This window comes from Boleophthalmus pectinirostris, unplaced genomic scaffold (genome assembly GCF_026225935.1).
Source record: "Boleophthalmus pectinirostris isolate CB_2022bp ecotype Guang Dong unplaced genomic scaffold, ASM2622593v1 HiC_scaffold_3, whole genome shotgun sequence".
Lineage (NCBI taxonomy): Eukaryota > Metazoa > Chordata > Actinopteri > Gobiiformes > Gobiidae > Boleophthalmus > Boleophthalmus pectinirostris.
Genome location: NW_026571299.1, coordinates 7108684 through 7129922, shown reverse-complemented (window position 1 = coordinate 7129922; position 21239 = coordinate 7108684). Strand labels below are relative to the sequence as shown.

Here is a 21239-nt window from a genome sequence, read left to right as displayed (position 1 = left end):
TACCTGGTTTAGACCTGGTTTAGATCTGCTTTAGTCTTGGTTTAGATCTTGTTTAGTCCTACTCCTACTTTAGTCCTGGTTTAGTCCTGGTTTTGCCCTGCTTTGACCTGCGTTAGACCCGGTTTAGTCCTGGTTTAGACCTGGATTAGACCTGCTCTAAACCTGGTTTAGGTCAGGTTTAGCCTTGGTTGAGACCTGGTTTAGTCCTGCTTTAGACCTAGTTTAGACCTGGTTTAGACCTAGTTTAAACCTAGTTTAGTCCTGGTTGAGTCCTTGTTTAGACCTGGTTTAGATCTAGTTTAGACCTGGTTTAGACCTGCTTTAGACCTGGTTTAGTCCTGGTTTAGTCCTGCATTAGACCTAGTTTAGACCTGGTTTAGACCTGGTTTAGTCCTGGTTTAGACCTGGTTTAGTCCTGGTTTAGTCCTGGTTTAGACCTAATTTAGACCTGGTTTAGTCCTGGTTTAGACCTAGTTTAGACCTGGTATAGTCCTGGTTTATACCTGGATTAGTCCCGGTTTAGACCTGGTTTAGACCTGGTTTAGTCCCGGTTCATTTCGCCAGGTGTCGCGCGGAGTGGCCCCTCGCGCTCCTCGGCTCTATCTGTGCGCGCGCGCTACGTCAGGGGGAATTTCCAGGGGGAAGGAAACTAAACTTCACTCCTCCTCCTCCTCTTCGGTCTCACCTGCGCCTCACTCTCTTCTCTCTTCTGTCTCCGTCTCACCTCCGCGAACTTCTCCTCGATCACCGTAAAAAAAAAAAAAAAAAAAAAAAAAAAAAAAAAAAAGAAAACCCGTCCGTCTCCCGTCCACGCCGCGCGCCTGACGTCATGACGCACTGCAGCCACGGGAGCTTACGGTAAATGGCTCTGCAGCAGCGGCGGCGTCGGCATGCGCTCGGACCACTCCGCTCCGCACCCCCGCTCTCCTGCCCCGCTCCGGCCGCTTTTCGGGACTGAATTCACGTTTTGAGGCCGTTCGACGTGACGCACAGGTACGTACGCCGCGCGGTTTGTACGTGGAAAAACGCGCGGACCGGGTGCGCAAATGTGACCGCGCTGACCTGTTATTACCGCGGTACAGTGGAGTCTGGCTCAGCGCTTTGTTGTGCTACTCACTTCCTCATTGGGCGAAACGTCAACCAAAAATCAAATATTAACTGTAGATTTGACAGTTTTGAGCTAAACTTACGCAAACTTTTACACCGATGCGTATTTACGTAAGAAGCACGCGAATATTGACGCGAATATTTGCACACTTTGCAAAAATAAAGTTGTGAAAAAGTCTTGTCAGTCAGTAATAAACTACGTACAGATCGACTATTATCGTCTTCGTTATCAAAATTCTGATGAAAAAATAGTACAGTAGTATAGTAAATAGTATAAGTATAATTATTTAAAATGTGTCATAATTTTAGATAATTTCAGATTTATATAATGCAAAATACATAAACAACAACACAAAAGTTTAAATCAGAGGTGTCAAACTCAAATTAAAGGGCCAAAATTAAAAAACTGGGACTAAGTCGTGAGCCAAACAAAATTTTATGTTTTCTCTTCTTTTGGGATATGTAAAGTTAAACCTTTTCTTATTAAAATACATTTTTAATAATAGTTTTGCTTTAACATTGAATCCAGAACAAGCAAAATTTAAATAAATAATGTCTCTAAAGTCGATCTGTAGGCGGCGGGCAGCTCTAATACATGTTTGATTTGATCTCACGGGGCCAAATAAAATTATATCGAGGACCAAATTTAGCCCCTGGGCCTGACTTTGACATGTCTGGTTTAGAATGTAATAAAAGCACACGCTCAGAATCATTTGTTCATTAGTTTTTCAAAATAAAACCAAAAAAATAAATAAATATATCAATTATTATTTGTCTTCAAAACCAAAATGAAAAATTATAATAACAATTAGTTGTTTTTTTCCAGTGTTCGATTTTGTGTTTAAATAAAAAATGGAAAAAACTGATAACGAGCTAAACCAAGACTAAACCAGGACTAAAACGGGTCTAAATTAGGTCTAAACCAGAACTAAACTAGGTTTAAAACAGGACTAAAACAGGTCTAAAACACTACTGAACTAGGACTAAACCAGGAGCAGTTTAGTCCTGGATTAGTCTCAGTAGTTGTCTGGTCCCAGTCTCAGTCCTGGTCTCAGTCCTGGTCTCAGTACTGGTCTCAGTCCTGGTCTCAGTCCCGGTCTGGTCCTAGTCTCAGTCCTGGTCTAGTCCTGGTCTGGTCCTGGTCTCAGTCCCAGTCTCAGTCCTGGTCTAATCCCGGTCCCAGTCCCGGTCTGGTACTGGTCTCAGTCCTGGCCTTAGTCCCGGGCTGGTCCCAGGCTCTTTCTTGATCACCTGACAGTCTACGTGGGCGCATCTCCGGGCCCGTCCCCAACACTTAGACCTGGTTTAGTCCTAGTTTATTCCTGGGTTAGACCTGGTTTAGTCCTGGTATGAGATGTTCCACCTTGTGATGTCATGTGGTGATGCAGGAGGTGCTCCACTGTGTTTTTAAACTCCACGCACCTTCACCAGAATCATTCGGATGGATCTCTCAGCCTCCTGGAACTGATCTTTACCGAACGAAAGCTAAAAGAAGTTGAAAAAGTTAACACGAAAACTGCCACTTCATGACATCACAAGGTGGAGCAGAGCACGTTGAGCTTTGGAGACGTAGACAGACAAATAATAAAGCGTTACTCAAACATGTGAATGAAACAAAACACAACTCCAGACGCGTTTTCGGTGAAGAAACATAACATAGAAAAAGAAAAATCACGATTAAATGTTTTATAACCGTGTAGTTCTAATCTAGATGTTTTGAACGGATTTGTAAATGTGATAATCATAAGTGCTGTGACAGACCCTGGAGCTTTTCTTTTGGGTTAAACTTTTTATTTGTGGTTGTTCGTGTGTGAAATCTTCAAATCAGCGTTTGACTCTAGGACCTCAGACTTCTGTCGACTGTGGAACTTCTCTTTCCACAAATCTTATCTTCAAACCCAAACCAGACTCACTGTGAGGTGACATCAGAGCGTCACACGATTATATTCGCCTGTTTGAAGGTGTGACTTTTCCGCTTTTCTCCTTGGAGATGTTATCGTGGTGTTCGAAAACCAAAGACCAAACCAAACCGTGTGTCATTCGCTCGTTCGGTTTTCAAAATAAAACCAAAAATAAGAAAACGAAGAAAAAAAACCCCAACTATTTTCTTCATTATTTGTCTCCGTTTCCCGTTTCCGTGACTTAAACTGTGATGTCGGACTGAACCAGGACTAAACGAGGTCTCAGTCCTGGTCTTGGTCCCGGTCTAAGTCCTGATCACCCGACTACACGGGCCGGGCACAACTCCGGGCCCGTCCTGACACTCCTGTTTCAGTCCTGGTTTAGACCTGGTTCAGTCCTGGTTTAGTCCTGGTTCGGTCCTGGTTCAGTCCTGTTTTAGTCCTGTTTTAGTCCTGTTTTAGCCCTGGTTTAGCCCTGGTTTAGTCCTGTTTTAGTCCTGGTTCAGTCCTTGTTCAGTCTTGTTTAGTCCTGTTTTAGTCCTGGTTCAGTCTTGGCTCAGTCCTGGTTTAGTCCTGGTTCAGTCCTGGTTTAGTCCTGGTTTAGTCTTGGCTCAGTCCTGGTTCAGTCCTGTTTTAGTCCTGGTTCAGTCCTGTTTTAGTCCTGGTTTAGTCCTGTTAAGTCCTAGTTCAGTCCTGGTTTAGTCCTGTTTAAGTCCTAGTTCAGTCCTGGTTTAGTCCTGTTTAAGTCCTAGTTCAGTCCTGGTTCAGTCTTGGCTCAGTCCTGGTTAGTCCTGTTTTAGTCCTGGTTCAGTCCTGTTTTAGTCCTGGTTTAGTCCTGTTTTAGTCCTGTTTTAGTCCTGGTTCAGTCCTGTTTTAGTCCTGGTTTAGTCCTGTTTTAGTCCTGGTTCAGTCCTGTTTTAGTCCTGGTTTAGTCCTGTTTTTGTCCTAGTTCAGTCCTGGTTCAGTTCGGCATCACAGTTTAAGTCACAGAAACGGGAAACGGCTGTTATCATCCATTTTTAAAAACAATTATTGTAATTTCATTAATCCATCAATTTTCTTCCACTTCATCCGGAAGAAAATGGATTGGATTAACCAATCAGAGAGAGGCGTGCTCTATTTGTGTTATAAACAAACATGGCTGCTTAAAAAAAACAAAAAACAATAACATAAAGGACTGAGAGCACCAAACTATGACTTATCTCAGGTTAAAGAAGTTCTATATTTTATTCTGAATATTACGAGAATTTTTGGAGAGGAGATGTCCAAAAATTCTCGTATTTTTTTAAGCGGCCATGTTTGTTTATAACGCAAGCAGAGCACGCCTCTCTCTGATTGGTTAATCCACCTGTCAATCACGCTTTCTGAAATCAGGGAGACCGGACCCAGCTCCAGATCCACTCATTAATTAATTTGAATTAATCTGAATTTTGATCGCGATTTCGATTTGTGTCAAACGATCTCCAAACTCATATAATTGTTAGTAGTTGAAACTTTAATTTTGTTTTTGTTTTTTTTATATTTATTTAGTGTATTTATTAGAGCCTGACCGATATATCGGCTGGCCGATATTATCGGCCAATATGGGCACCTGGAGACATATCGGCTGATATGCTTGCTGATATGGGCCGATATTTCACGTGGGCATGTTATACCTCGTTATAAAGCTTAGACTCTCTACATTATCATTTAATCCAATTTACAGACAGATAAATGTCCTAATATGTGGCTCCGCATCAGTATTTATCTACGGTGTAATTTGTCTGTGTCTGTGTCGTACTGTCCCTGAACACACCACCAGAGTGACGTCACTTCACTCACGTGTGTTTGTTTACACCCGCAGCCGTGCGCAACACTGAGATTATATTCTTTTTCGGACAATCGGTTTGAGTCTGGATTAAAAGGACTTTTATTAGTGCAGACTTGTGATGTGGGAGGAGCCTGTGTGAGCGGTGAGTGTTGGAAATACATCGACTTTGAAGCTAGTTTAGGTTTTGTTAGCTGCTGTAGCTCCCGCACATAAACAGGCTGTTTTCTATTGGTCTATTGTAAAGTGACTATATTGGTCGTATATTTGTTACTGGACCAGCATTGATATGTAAATGAGCTGTGAATAGACGTGTGAATGATCCACATTTATGCATATAATTAATTACCGCGGTGCGCAGCATTTACGGCTAAAGGCTAATAGCGATAGTTTACTAGCTAGGAGTTATGGGTCGGTCGCGATCGAAGCGGCTCTTAGTGCCGACTCTTTGAAGCGAACAACGGGAGCATGTTTCTTATTGGGAGCCGTGTTTTCTCTTTTTCTCACTTTTTCTCTTCATGCCGCATGTAGACCCGTAGTTTGACAGCAGCAGCGGCTGAAAACGAAACTTTCAGAAATCTGCGTGTGCATAGGATAAAAAAAAGTGCATATTTGGCTGCAGTTCAGCATAAAATGAATAAACCAGGACTAATCTTGGGCTCGAGTGAAGGAGAAAGATAGAAACCGAGTCCCGACACTCAGTCCTGGTTCAGTTCTGGTTTAGTCCTGCTTGCAACAAAACAATCTCAAGAGTCGCTTGGGAGCCGAAAGAGCCAGCTGCTTTAGTGAGCCGAGCCGGTTCTCCAAAAAAAAAACAAAAAAAAACTGGAATACCCATCACTAGTAGCTAGAATGTGATGCAAAAATGCCATTAGGCCAATCTACTGTATGTAAATATGATGTAAAGAGTCAGAATAACAATAAATGTTGCCTAAATAAACCCAATTTAGAATCCACTAGAGCCAAACCTAAGTTTTTTAATCAATTCAAGATTTACAGTGAATTTTTACATCACTAAATATATCGGCGATTATATCGGCTATCGGCAGGTCCAACTCCCATTATATCGGTTTCATATCGGCCACAACAAAATCCATATCGGTCAGGCTCTAGTATTTATTTAATTTTTTTAAAATATAGAGATTGTAAAACAGCTGGATCTATAGTTTATTTTTGACACATTTATGTTTTTCTATGTTTTATTTCATGTTCAAAGTGTATTTTATTCATTTTATGTTTTATACATCACAAAACTGCTCTAAGTTACAGATTTGTCACCTATTTTTATTTTCGATTTGAAAGTGTTACTTAAATTGTCAATAACAAATGCTGAATAAATAAAATAAAATAAATAAAAATAAAATGCAAATGCTAAATAAATAAAATTAAATAAATAAAAATAAAATGCATCATGTAACTAATAATTGTGATTTCAATACTGACTAAACTAATTGCGAAAATGATTTTTTTCTATAATTGAGCAGCCCTAAAAGCGTGTGAAAAGCGTCTCTTTCACACACGTTTAAGAAATCCTTTATTAATCGCCCACCTTATGATGTCATGAAGTGGTATTTTTCAGGTTAGCAGCTCCTTTTTACCTTTAGTTCTGTAGAGATTTGCAATTCCAGGTCTGAAATGATCCAAATTCTGTTCTATTCTAATTCAGAAAATACAGCAATATGAGCTTTTTAAAACATATTTGACTGACATTTCATTCACTAAAACTAAAGAGAATTATTTTTACTTAATCTTGAGTAAAACTAAATAAAAAAATAAACTGTCAAAACTGAGAATTGTACAAAAATTTTAACGTTTTTCTGTGTTTTTTTTTTTTTTGCAGAGTAAAGATGGCCACTGACGACCCGTACCTCCACCCTCCCCAGGTAACGCTCTTCTTATTTAAAGCTGCACTGTGTAACTTTTTTGGAAAGGATTTGCCGCTTGTTTGTCTCCATGGAGATTTAAATTGTCCACAGTATGGCATTAAACTGATCTGTGTTACATTTATTCAACTACAGGTGTTTTTATTCCTCAAAAATATCTTTAAAAAAATATCGATTTTCACTGTGTGGTCTCGCCTCTCCACAGATCTGACCTGTAATTTAGCTTGCAAGTCTGTACATCTCCATGGTGACGGACGCTCCGAGTTACACAGCGGAGACACATTTAGATTACGATAAATTATAAAATTGAAACGACTTTATGCCACGGAAATAATTAAAATAAAGCAAAATAAGAGACAGAAGTCGATAAAAAGCCTGAGCTGCCGAATTAAAGCCGCGTAGTGTAACTTTTCTGGAGAACGTTCTGTCAAGTCGAATGCGTTTCTTGATGGAGATGTTATTGCTTTGTCTGGAAAGTTTCACAGTTGTCACGTTTACATGAGAGCTTTAATTCTGAATAAAAATTAATTCTGCTTTAAAAAAAAAGACCATGTAAGTGATTATTCGGATTTAAACTTACCGTATTTTTCAGACTATAAGTTGCACTTTTTTTCATGGTTTGGGTGTTTCCTGTGACTTATACTCCAGTGTGACTTAAATATTAAAATGTTGAGAGTGAAGCGGTGAGAGGTTCTAGTCTTGTGTGTGAGTATCTGCTGCTCCTGTTCCTCCTGCACCACTGTCACTTGGCTCTACTGCGCATGTCTCCTGCAGAAAGAGCTGCAAGTAAAAGTGAAATATTCAGTCAAAAACGGTAATCGAGCAGCAGAAAGAAAGTTTGGAGTGAGTGAGAAACTTGTGAGGGACTGTCAGAAAGCGGTGATGGAGAACACGACTTCACTGCAAATGGGAGGATGCACCATGAAACTTTCCTGAAGTCACTGGATGAATCGACAAAGCCTGGACTTCAGTGACACCGAAACCATCCTGTCGGGATTCAGAAAGACCGGAATAATTCTAACTGGAACTGATGCTGAGTCTGACGTAGGGGTGGGCGATATCTCGATATTTGAAATACATCTCGATATTTTTAAAACTCAATATGGATTTTGACATATCGTATATATCGATATAATGCTTATTAGGGATGGGCTTGATTAGTCAATTATTAATCGATAATTGATCATTAAGAATTTCATCGATTATGTTCATTTTAATCGACAAACCGAATGTAGGTTGCTGTGTGGAGCGAGACACAAACAGTGGGTCAGTCTGCAACGTACTGAAGCACAAATGTGTATTTAACAATGACTTGTACAAGAAATTCCACACTTTCCGTTGCGTTCGGGACAAGTGTGAGTCCATGTGCACAGTGTATAAAGCAGCACATATGTTTCTGTGTCCAGTGGGAAAAAGTTTTGCCAGGTGAGAGTCGCTCAATGTTGATGACGAGTCCCCACCTCCCTCCCCCCGTACGGTGTCCTGGTTTTGACAAACGCAGACCTGGTCACACTAACCTGTATTCAACTGAGTCGTGCCGCATCAGCGCACAAGAGCTGTTGTTTTCCTTCACTTGCTTCACTTAGTTTATGCAAATTTCCCATGCAGTTTTAAGTTTCATTTCTGTGAGACTTGCACAAAGCTGACATTATAATGTCAAACGGATTGATGTGGCTCTAGAGTCGTTACGGTTTATATGTCGTAAGGTTGAATTTATTTATGCAGATTAGTAGTGCAGATAGTAATAATAATGATGATCATTTTAATATAAAAACGTAAATGATTAATCGATAATTGATTGTTAATTCTTCCGACGATCGATTAAGAAAATTTTATCGAATGCCCATCCATAATGCTTACATATTCTGATTTCGCCGCTTCGCTTATTTACCGGCTCTGTGCTCGTCCGTGCGCCTCCGCCTCCTCGCTTTTGTTCGCCCTCCTCTCCCACACTCCCCTTGCGTGTGTCTCACTCAACACGGCGGCGCCAAAACCAGCCCGGAGGATACAGAACTCGTCTCAAAAAAAGGACAACCAACTCCATTATACGGAGATACTTTGATTTTAAGGCGTCGGACGAACAGCAGTGAATGCCAAAAGTTACTAGCACCATGTAACTTTTCCACCGTTTACAGACGAGGCCAACAGCAGCACTTCCTCTGTCACATGGAGTACGTATACATGCACATGAGTATCCCGGTTATGATCGGGTTTTTTGAGTATCCCGGTTTCGTCATGGTGCATGTAAACGGTTTCAGTATCCCGGCTATGAGAAACCGGGTTACTGTAGCTGGTATTTTCCGACAGTAACCGGGATACTGTGGCATGTAAACGCAGTATCCCGGTTACTGCAACATAAAGTTGAGTGCGCATGCATCCAGAAGACAAACACTTTTCAGTCTTTTCACCGCAACAACAGTGACATAAATAAAGTGACCATACATGAGTGAAATGACTGCGCTAAACCTGCACAGATATACGCCCAGAACAGACTCACCATCATCAGCACCTCCTCTGTCGCAGAAAAAACACACATATTCCACTGAGTCATGTCCTTTAGTCCGACAGAAGCTGAACCACATCAGCGGCACAAGGAGCGAGCTGTTTTTATCTGCACTAAAAGTTTATACTCATGAGCCATGTGGTTTTAGTTTCAGTAAAACGTAAACAAATGTGACAAAGCTGAATTATATGATCAAACGGGCTGATGTGGTCATGGTTCATATGTTATAAAGTTGAGTTTATTAATGCAGAATATTTTAATAATACATCTACACGTTGGGTTTGATGTGTGTAGTGGATTGTGGGATACCTCATAACTCCATAAAATAACCTCCCGAGCTTCCTGTTTGTATTTTTCCTGGTTTATTAACTTAAATTAGGTACATTTTTGCACTTGCGCATTTGTAAGTTTATGTCAAGAAACAGGGATACTACATTTGATCATGTATACACCAATATGAGTGTCCCGGTTTCTCATTTCCCGAATACTGACATAACATATGGATAATAACCGGGATACTGATGTGCACGTAAACACACTCATAGATCCACGGAGAGAACACTCATATTTAGTCCCACTGAAGTCGTGGCACTGCAGTTTACGCAAATGAGCCATGCGGTTTTAAGTTTTGTTTCTGTAAAACGTAAACAAATGTGATCAAAGTTGCATTAAACACGTGATAATCTCAAATGGGCTGATGTGGTTCTATAGTCGTTATGCTTTATATGTTGTAAAGTTTAGTCATGTAAAGTTTATTTATGCAGAAAATGTTAATTAATAATCTGCTGAAGTGTCACTTGTACAACTTTGGGTTTGATCTGCAGTGGATTGTGGGAAACCTCAGAGCTCCTGACGCTGGTGAGGAACATGGATCTGTTAAAATAAAGAACCTCCTGAGCCCATGGTTCTCGTACGTTTACAGACTTAATGCAAAGATGAGCTTGAGTTGAGTTGTTTTAATTTAACTTTGAATGAATAGAAGGCAATATGTATTATTTTTGTATACAGGGATGTTTTTATTAATGTCACAGAAGCACTTTGTTCCAAAATGAACATTGTGGAATTTGTTTTTATAGTGGATTTGGGAGGTTATTTTTTATTATTTTATATTTTTTTGCTCCATATCTCCCAGCCCCACGTTAACATATTAACGCCTATTCAGTCTGTTGTTCTCTGTTCTGTTGTTGTTACTAGAACTTGCCTTTCAAGATGAAATGTCGGTTCCTGGTCTCTGATTTTATTAAATAAATTTCCCCCGAAAGTGCGACTTGTATATGTTTTTTTCTTCTTCATTGCTCATGAAACGAATAATGATAAAACAATAAATTACTTTTACTTACGTTTCCAACTCCTCCGTTCCTTTACTTTTCACGTTGTAGTTCTTCTTCTTCACTTGCCGCTTGATCGGTCCGTCGGAAAATAGAGTCCCGCGGTCACTTACGTTGTGGCTTTTTAATGTGTTGTGGCTTTTTAATGTGTTGCGGCTTTTTGATGTATTGTGGCTTTTTTATGTGTTGCGGCTTTTTAATGTGTTGCGGCATTTGCTTTTGTGTTGTGGCGTTTGCATTAAAATAGAGTCCCGTGGTCATTTCCGTTGTGGCTTTTTAATGTGTTGTGGCTTTTTAATGTGTTTTGGCTTTTTAATGTGTTGCGGCATTTGCTTTTGTCTTGTGGCGTTTGCATTAAAATAGAGTCCCGCGGTCATTTCCGTTGTGGCTTTTTGATGTGTTGTGGCTTATTAACGTGTTGTGGCTTTTTAATGTGTTGTGGCTTTTTAACGTGTTGTGGCTTTTTAACGTGTTGCGGCTTTTTAACGTGTTGCGGCTTTTTAACGTGTTGCGGCTTTTTAACGTGTTGCGGCTTTTTAACGTGTTGCGGCTTTTTAACGTGTTGCGGCGTTTGTATTTGTTGCGGCGTTTGCATTAAAATAGAGTCCCACGGTTATTTCCGTTGTGGCTTTTTTTTTGGTTTGTTGTGGCTTTTTGTCGTGTTGTCGCGTTTGTATTCGTCGCGGCGTTTGCGTTTGTGTTGTGGCGTTTGTATTTGTTGCGGCGTTTGCATTAAAATAGACTCCCACGGTCATTTCCGTTGTGGCTTTTTTCTGTTTGTTGTGGCTTTTTGTCGTGTTGTCGCGTTTGTATTCGTCGCGGCGTTTGCGTTTGTCGTGACCCCTCTCGGCTTCCGTACAATGAAAACAGAAACCTTTAATGCCGCACTGCGAAACATTCCAGACCAAGCAATAACATCTCCGTGAAGAAAAGTTAAACAATGCATTTTTATTAATATTGTGATTTAAAATGTCCTTATTATTACTATTAATGGATCACAGTATTTATTGAAAATTACGTCAAAATCTCGCGTCACGTCTCGTCTCTTGAAAAGTTTCTCGACTTACTCAGTTTTTATTCACTGTTTATTCACAGTTTTCTTCTCACTGATGCTCTGACGTTGTGTTTAGAATGATTCATGCGAGTTTGAGTAATCGTTGTTCTCCTGAATTCAAGAAAAGACCTGCTTCCAAAAAACCCCCCGTACCCGCCCAAAACTCTCTACTTTCATTTTGTATTTTTTTTTTGTTTGTTTCTTCAGTTTTTTTTTTTTTTTGACTGTATAAAAGTGTGTTGTGTTTTTTTTTTTGTTTTATCGCGTGTGTGTCTGTGTGTTGTAGATGTTTGAGATGATGGACCCGACCTGGGACTACAACCCGTACCCGGTCCTGACCCAGAATCCAACGCTGCGCACAGGTACGAGTCTCATACGAATACTGGGGTAAAGAACTACAGAGGTCAGGGGAAAGAGACCAGGACTGGACCAGGACTAGATCAGGAATGAACCAGGACTAAAATAGGGCTAAACCAGATCCTAAACCAGGGCTAAACCAGGTCTAATCTAGCGCTGAACCAGGACTGGACTAGGACTAAACCAGGACTAAACCAGAATTGAACCAGGACTGAACCAGGACTGAACCAAGGCTAAATCAGAACTAGACCAGGACTAGACCAGGACTAGACCAGGACTAGACCAGGACTAGACTAGGACTAGACCAGGATTGAACCAGGGCTGGACCAATACTAGATCAGGATTGAACCAGGACTAAAACAGGGCTAAACCAGATCCTAAACCAGATCCTAAATCAGGGCTGAACCAGGACTGGACCAGGACTGGACCAGGACTGGACCAGGACTGAACCAGGACTAAACCAGGACTAAACCAGGGCTAAACCAGAAACTGGACCAAGACTGGACCAGGACTGAACCAGGACTAAACCAGGACTGGACCAGGACTAACCAGGACTAGACCAGGACTGGACCAGGACTAAACCAGGACTAGGACCAGGACAGGACCAGGACTGACCAGGACTGGACCAGGACTGAACCAGGACTAAACCAGGACTAAACCAGGACTAACCAGGAACCAGGACTAAACCAGGACTAAACCAGGACTAAACCAGGACTAAACCAGGACTAAACCAGGACTAAACCAGGACTAAACCAGGACTAAACCAGGGCTGAACCAGGACTGAACCAGGACTAAACCAGGACTATTCATTTGTCAGTGATGTCATTTCTGATCGTTCACACTTCTGTCTTGAGCTCTGTTTAGTCCTGATTTACACTTTGTTTACTGCTGTTCTAGTTCTGCTTTAGTCCTGGTCTAGTCCTGGTTCAGTTCTAGGATTAGTCTCGGTGCAGTCCCAGTTCTGGTGCAGTGTTTGTTCAGCACAGGTGACATTTGGAAATCCCCTCTGATCACAGGTGGGTGTTGAGTTTATTGATGCGGCTGAGGTCATCAATATTTCCTGGGGATGTGACGCTAACGGGAGGCACTGCTCCGTCTGAGGCTCTGTCACTCAAGTCGGACTTAATCTGGTCTTTATTTCAACACAACCTCGATTTCCAAACTAAAGGTGCATCGTGTAACTTTTCTGGTGAACCGGGTCTAAATTAGGTCTAAACCAGGTCTAAACCAGGACTAAACCAGGTCTAAATCAGGTCTAAACCAGGACTAAACCAGGTCTAAACCAGGTCTAAACCAGGTCTAAACCAGGTCTAAACCAGGTCTAAATCAGGTCTAAACCAGGTCTAAACCAGGACTAAACCAGGTCTAAACCAGGACTAAACCAGGTCTAAACTAGGTCTAAATTAGGGTTGAACCAGGATTAAACCAGGTCTAAATCAGGTCTAAATTAGGTCTAAACCAGGTCTAAACCAGGTCTAAATTAGGTCTAAACCAGGTCTAAATTAGGTCTAAACCAGGTCTAAACCAGGTCTAACCAGGTCTAAACCAGGTCTAAATCAGGTGTAAACCAGGTCTAAATCAGGTCTAAATCAGGTCTAAACCAGGACTAAACCAGAACTAAATCAGGTCTAAACTAGGTCTAAATTAGGTCTATATTAGGTCTAAACCAGGTCTAAACCAAGACTAAATTAGGTCTAAATCAGGGTTGAACCAGGACTAAACCAGGTCTAAATCAAGTCTAAACCAGGTCTAAACCAGGTCTAAATTAGGTCTAAACCAGGACTAAACCACATCTAAATTAGGTCTAAACCAGGACTAAACCAGGTCTAAATTAGTCTAAACCAGGATTAAACCAGGTCTAAACCAGGTCTAAATTAGTTCTAAACCAGGTCTAAACCAGGTCTAAATTAGGTCTAAAACCAGGACTAAAAACATCTAAATTAGGTCTAAACCAGGACTAAACCAGGTCTAAATTAGTCTAAACCAGGATTAAACCAGGTCTAAACCAGGTCTAAATTAGTTCTAAACCAGGTCTAAACCAGGTCTAAACCAGGTCTAAACCAGGTCCATGTGCTCTTATACTTGTTTTGAAGCAGCTCAAGATTCTTCTAAAGAAATTCAGATTCAGTGTTAATTTCTGTTTGTAAATGGGATTTTTTTGTAGTATTGATACCTGCTCAAATGAGTTTCTAGTTTCAATACAAGTTTTCGTTTGAATCACCGCAGTTGAAGAGGTTTAAAGATGCTCACGCACAGATGAATCTCACATCTGAATTAGAAATATTTCTTATTTCTTGTTTTGCAGCGACCACAACCTCAGAACAGGATGTGCCTCTCGTGCAGCGCTCTGTACTCTGCCTTAGACCTGGTTTAGAACTGAGTTAAACCAGGTTAAGAACTGATTTAGACCTGGTTTAGACTTGGTTTGGAACTGGTTTAGACCTGGTTTAGACTTGGTTTGGACCTGGTTTAGAACTGATTTAGTCCTGGTTTAGACCTGTATTAAACCTGGCTTAGTCCTAGTTTAGACATGATTTAGACCTTGTTTAGTCCTGGTTTAGACCTTGTTTAGTCCCAGTTTAGACCTGGTTTAGTCCCGGTTTAGACCTGGTTTAGACCTGTTTTAGACCTGATTTAGACCTGGTTTAGACCTAATTTAGACCTGGTTTAATCCTGGTTTGGAATTGACTTAAACCTGGTTTAGACCTGGTTTAGTCCTGGTTTAGACTTGGTTTGGAACTGGTTTAGACCTGGTTTAGACTTGGTTTGGAACTGGTTTGGACCTGGTTTAGAACTGATTTAGTCCTGGTTTAGACCTGTATTAAACCTGGCTTAGTCCTAGTTTAGACATGATTTAGACCTTGTTTAGTCCTGGTTTAGACCTTGTTTAGTCCCAGTTTAGACCTGGTTTAGTCCCGGTTTAGACCTGATTTAGACCTGGTTTAGACCTAATTTAGACCTGGTTTAATCCTGGTTTGGAATTGACTTAAACCTGGTTTAGACCTGGTTTAGTCCTGGTTTAGACTTGGTTTGGAACTGGTTTAGACCTGGTTTAGAACTGAGTTAAACCTGGCTTAGTCCTAGTTTAGACATGACTTAGACCTTGTTTAGTGCTGGTTTAGTTTTGGTTTAGACTTGGTTTAGTCCCAGTGTAGACCTGGTTTAGAACCGATTTAGAAAAAATTTAGACCTGGTTTAGACCTAATTTAGACCTGGTTTATCTCTGATTTAGACCTGGTTTAGAACTGAGTTAAACCTGGCTTAGACCTGGTTTAGACCTGGTTTAGTCCTGGTTTAGTCTCCGTAACAGAGAAGAACAGACATATGTATTTGCGTGTGTACATAAAATGTATTTTCTTGTTGAGCAGGTTTTGCTTTAGTCCTGGTTTAGACCTGGTTAGTCTGGATTTAGTCTCCGTCTCTTTGTCGGCTGTTTGTTTGCTCAGTTAATCCTCTTTTACATCCGGTTTAAAGATTTTTTAAAATTTTAATTCTATAAAATTCACCTAATTTTGTCTCCAGATACGAGATAAACACGTTCAAATCGAATATAACTTTCGCCGATTGTGCACTTCATTACGTAACATTTTGGTGCTTTTTTTCCACCTGCTGGTTGCTATGGTTACGTCACTGGTATGTCCGGAATGTTCCACAGTGTGACATTAAACAGCTCTACCTTACAACCTTAGTTTTTTTCAATTACAGGACTAGATACTAACACAGTTCCTTAAATTTGGACTTAGTTGGGCCCGATTTTAGTCCAGTTTTCCTCTCGGTTTTGGTCTCGCTGTAGAACCTGGGCTCCGTATTGAGGAAAGAGGATTTGAGAGCCATAAATGCTAAAATCAAAGAGCGTGCGGCTTTCGAGGTAGAAACGTTTGGTTCGGGTCTGAGCCAGGGAAAGTCTTCAGATGAAATTGGAGTTTCGTGACGCTCTGCTGCTTCCTCTCACTTCCTCTTTCACTGCTTTTACAACACTTTACCACGCTTTACTGCACTTTACTTTTATTTACCTACATAAATGAGTTACTGTACAGATGGGAAGTGTGCTGAAATTTATTTTTATTTGTTTTATTATTTATTGCAGACATAAATATTATCTGGTCAAAAAAAAAAAAAAAAAAAAAAAATATATATACAAGGCAACCAAATTAGTTCTTAAAGTTCATTAAAAAAAAAAGTACTTATGAAAAATTATTAAATTGTATTATTATGTATTACAGGATAGATACAGCTGCTACTTTCTTTCTTTTTTTTTTTTTTATCTACTTCTTCAAATAAGACTGCAATTAAAATGAGTAAAATTTTACAATGTAGTAGTAGTAGTAGTAGTAGTAGTAGTAGTAGTAGTAGTAGTAGTAGTAGTAGTAGAGGAGAGATGGGGTAAGTGTCTTGCCAAAGAACACAACGGCAGTATTCAGTTGATGTGTGGGAGCTGGAATTGCACCGATACTAGTAGTAGTGGTAGTACTTTTTGTCGAATTTGTTGTAGTACTTGTTGTCGTATTTGTTGTAGTACTTGTTGTAGTATTTGTTGTAGTAGTAGTGGTTCAAGTTGTTGTTCTTGTTGTGATAGTAATTGTTGCTGTACTACTTGTAGTTGTACTTATTTTAATATTTGTTGTGGTACTTGTAGTAGTGCTTGTTGTTGTAGTAGTGGTACAAGTTGTAGTTGGTGTTGTTATAGTATTTGTTGTTGTAGTACTTGTTGTAGTAGTAGTGGTACAAGTTGTAGTTCTTGTTGTGATAGTACTTGTTGTAGTATTTGTAGTAGTAATACGTGTTATAGTGTTTGTTATATTAGTACTTGTAGTATTTGTTAAAGTAGTAGTGGTACTTGTTGTTGTTGTTGTTGTTGTTTGTTGTGGTACTTGTTTTAGTAATACTTGTTGTAGTGTAATACTGTACATGTAATACTTGTAATACATGTTGTAGTTGTTGAGTTGAGCGTTGTGGAGGAGGAGGTGCAGTCACTGTTTCCTGTCTCACCTCTGTGATCAAAGTTCATTTTCCATGTCATAGTTTGATCAGTTAGTCCATCGGATTATTTGTCAGTTAGTCCATGTGTTTGTCAGTTAGTCCATGTGATATTGTTTGTCAGTTAGCCCATGTGTTTGTTAGTTAGTCCATGTGATATTGTTTGTCAGTTAGCCCATGTGTTTGTTAGTTAGTCCATGTGATTATTTGTCATTTAGTCCATGTGATTATTTGTCAGTTAGTCCATGTGATTATTTGTCAGTTAGTCCATGTGTTTGTCAGTTAGTCCACGTGTTTGTCAGTTAGTCCATGTGATATTGTTTGTCAGTTAGCCCATGTGTTTGTTAGTTAGTCCATGTGATTATTTGTCAGTTAGTCCACGTGTTTGTCAGTTAGTCCATGTGATTGTATGTCAGTTAGTCCACATGATTGTCAGTTAGTCCATGTGATTGTTAGTTAGTCCATGTGATTGTCGGTTAGTCCACGTGTTTGTCAGTTAGTCCACGTGATTGTATGTCAGTTAGTCCACATGATTGTCAGTTAGCCCATGTGTTTGTTAGTTAGTCCATGTGATTGTCGGTTAGTCCACGTGTTTGTCAGTTAGTCCACGTGATTTTCAGTTAGTCCATGTGATTGTCGGTTAGTCCATGTGATTGTCGGTTAGTCCATGTGATTGTATGTCAGTTAGTCCACATGATTGTCAGTTAGTCCATGTGTTTGTCAGTTAGTCCGTGTGATTGTCGGTTAGTCCATGTGATTGTCGGTTAGTCCATGTGATTGTCAGTTAGTCCATGTGATTGTCAGTTAGTCCATGTGTTTGTCAGTTAGTCCATGTGATTGTCAGTTAGTTCATGTGATTGTCAGTTAGTCCATGTGATTGTCAGTTAGTCCATGTGATAGTTTGATCAGTTAGTCCATGTGTTTGTCAGTTAGTCCACATGATTGTCAGTTAGTCCATGTGATTGTCGGTTAGTCCATGTGATTGTCGGTTAGTCCATGTGATTGTATGTCAGTTAGTCCACGTGATTGTCAGTTAGTCCATGTGATTGTCAGTTAGTCCATGTGATTGTCAGTTAGTCCATGTGATTGTCAGTTAGTCCACGTGATTGTCAGTTAGTCCATGTGATTGTTTGTCAGATGGTCCATGTGATTGCCGGTCACGGTCGTGTGCAATCGGTTTCTAGTAAAAGTGTATGATACACTGGAGAACTTCCTGTATTAGCACATGACATCACAATGTGGAACAGAGTGTTTTCAGTTTGAAAGAAGAACTCAGCCTAAAGACGCAGGGTTTGTTTGTTTGTTAATCATTTGTGAATGAATCAAAACACAACTCCAGGTCTGTTTGTGACGAGGAAACAACATTAACCATTAAGTGTCTTGCCCAAGGACACAACAAAATTCATCTGTGGGAAATTGGAATCACACCGACAACCTGTGGGCCCTTTAAACCTGGTTGAGTTCTTCCTTAGTCCTGGTTTAGTCCTGGTTCGTTACATGGTTTGAATTATTTTTACGTGTTCATTTTTCCACCAATCAGAGCTGTGAATCCAAAAAGGGGCGGGCTTTAAACTTTACTCTCTTCTCTGATTGGTTGAATGTTTCTGTTTCAGTGGATGGTCCATATCTCCAAATTATTGAACAGCCAAAACAGGTGAGGAAACATTTAAGACGTTTTAGCTCATGATACCTTTTATTTACATTTGATTTCTTTTAAATTTATTTATTTATTTTTTTCCTGTCTTCCCTGTTGTCTTTGCGCAGAGAGGCTTCAGGTTCCGGTACGGCTGTGAGGGCCCGTCACACGGAGGTCTGCCAGGGGCCTCCAGCGAGAAGAACAGGAAAACATACCCCACTGTGAAGGTAAGACTAAGACTACAGCAGAACTACACCGCTGCGTTCCAAATGGAAAGTGAACATGTTAAAATGTTTGTAATAACTCACTCAACATGATCCTTGTGTTTTTATTTCGTTATTTTGTCCTTAAATCGAGATATATTAATTTTAAGTATAGACAAATCAGGTGCCTTCTTTTCAAACCCCGACGTCTAAACATGGCCGCCCGTTCAAGTCAGTTGGCCGAGCTCAATAGCGCATGTTTCTAGATAAACCTAGTCTGAGTAGGTACTTCCTGTGGCTCCCTAACCCTTAAACGTGCCACACCAATGCACACGTTTGCGCACAAGGACTACGGTCTTATGTATCACGTGATCGCTTTGACCAATCAGAGCGAGAGGAGCTAGAGCGGAGCCTGCGCGAACGATCATAAAGCGTTTTTTAAGACAACTGAAGGGTTTCGAATTGAGAAAAGGTCCATGTGATTATCAGTTAGTCCATGTATTTATCAGTTAGTCCATGTATTTGTCAGTTAGTCCATGTGATTGTCAGTTAGTCCATGTGATATTGTCAGTTGGTCCGTGTGATTGTCAGTTAGTCCGTGTGATTGTCAGTTAGTCCGTGTGATTGTCAGTTAGTTCATGTGATTATCAGTTAGTCCCATGTGATTATCAGTTGGTCCATGTGATTGTCAGTTAGTCCATGTCATAGTTTGATCAGTTAGTCCATGTATTTGTCAGTTAGTCCATGTCATAGTTTGATCAGTTAGTCCATGTATTTGTCAGTTAGTCCAAGTGATTATCAGTTAGTCCTTGTGATTGTCAGTTAGTCCTTGTGATTGTCAGTTAGTCCTTGTGATAATCAGTTAGTCCATGTGATTGTCAGTTAGTCCATGTGATATTGTCAGTTGGTCCATGTGATTGTCAGTTAGTCCGTGTGATTGTCAGTTGGTCCGTGTGATTGTCAGTTAGTCCATGTGATTGTCAGTTGGTCCATGTGATATTGTCAGTTAGTCCATGTGATTGTCAGTTGGTCCATGTGATTGTCATTTAGTCGTCTGATGTCAGTTAGTCCATGTATTTGTCAGTTAGTCCATGTATTTGTCAGTTAGTCCATGTGATTGTCAGTTAGTCCTTGTGATATTGTCAGTTGGTCCATGTGATTGTCAGTTAGTCCGTGTGATTGTCAGTTGGTCCGTGCGATTGTCATTTAGTCCGTCTGATGTCAGTTAGTCCGTGTGTTTGTCAGTTAGTCCGTGTCATAGTTTGCTCATGTGATTCAGTCCATGTGATTATCAGGACTGATCTGGAGGGATTTTTTTCGCTGTAGTACCATGGAGTGGCCACTACACTGACTCAACACAGCTCTAAGCAGAAATACTCTATCCAATTATTTTATAGATCCATGAGTGCAGGAGGGAACGAGCAAATACTTTCAACAACCTCGCTCCTGTCTGGCTGTTTGAGAGCTCCGCTGACTATTCCAACATCCCTTCATTACGACATGCCTCTATTTAAGACATGCCGGTTTTCCGACACTTTTTAATATTGCTATTCCGACAAATATTATGTATTATACGATCATATATTATAATATTATATTATACATAACCACATCTTTGCCATTTTTTGCCCTTACAACATGAAACTTGGCACTGCACACACCCGTACCATTAGGATGACATCTTCCGAGAGTGACGTGTGGAACAGACAGAGACACAGACAGATGTTCCTTGCATTAATAGACAGATATTATATTAAAACGCATGACTGTTTCTCACAACGATCAGTTTGGACATTTTCCCACTGTCTGTTATCCTCTGTGGCCGAAGTCTTCTCTGATCAAGATCTTTGCACCGGCCCGAGCATCTTATGATATACGAGCGCACAAAGTATAATAGGCTCACATTAACATTATTCATGTCGGAAAAGTGGACCGTTTGAAAAATAGTAAAGTGCCTCTACTCTGACAATGAAAAAAAAAAGTGTCAAAGTAGTGGGACACTTGAAAAATAATGTTTATGCCGCTACTCCGATAATTATACGTCAGTGTCAGAATATCGTCTTTAATATAGAGTCTTTGGTCGCTTTGATTCACAGTCCAAGTCTAGTCTATGGTCCCATGACACTTGTGCCCCTTGTGGACACCAAGAGGAACTGCACGGGCCATTTCCTGCCCTGTGTGTGTGTGTGTGTGTGTGTCTATGCCCCTGTGCATGTGTGTGTTTGTGATTGTGTGTGGTAATGTTTATGTCCCCTGTGTGTGTCCCCTTTGTTTACGTCTGTGTGTGCGTCCTGTCTGTGTGTGTGTGTGTGTCTGTGTGTGTGTGTGTGTGTGTGTGTGTGTGTGTGTGTGTGTGTGTGTGTGTGTGTGTCTGTGTGTCTGTGTGTGTGTGTCAGTGTTCAGTGTGCGACGGTCTGCTCTCTTCATCACGTCGTTCTCACGTGTTCAGACCAGGACCAGGGAAAACCCCAGATTCCTCCGTC

The 21239-nt window shown here is 40.5% G+C and overlaps 1 protein-coding gene across 1 annotated transcript in view; it reads left to right on the top strand.

Moving 5' to 3' along the window:
* The first annotated feature begins 683 nt into the window (after positions 1-683).
* nfkb1 (nuclear factor of kappa light polypeptide gene enhancer in B-cells 1) overlaps positions 684-21239 on the top strand; it is a 64662-nt gene continuing 44106 nt past the window's right edge. Inside the window, exons 1-5 of the mRNA XM_055160085.1 lie at positions 684-993; positions 6656-6698; positions 11870-11945; positions 18531-18571; positions 18682-18780. Coding sequence (XP_055016060.1) covers positions 6663-6698; positions 11870-11945; positions 18531-18571; positions 18682-18780 — 252 coding nt within the window. The 5' untranslated portion in view covers positions 684-993; positions 6656-6662. The remainder of the gene's footprint in view (positions 994-6655; positions 6699-11869; positions 11946-18530; positions 18572-18681; positions 18781-21239) is intronic.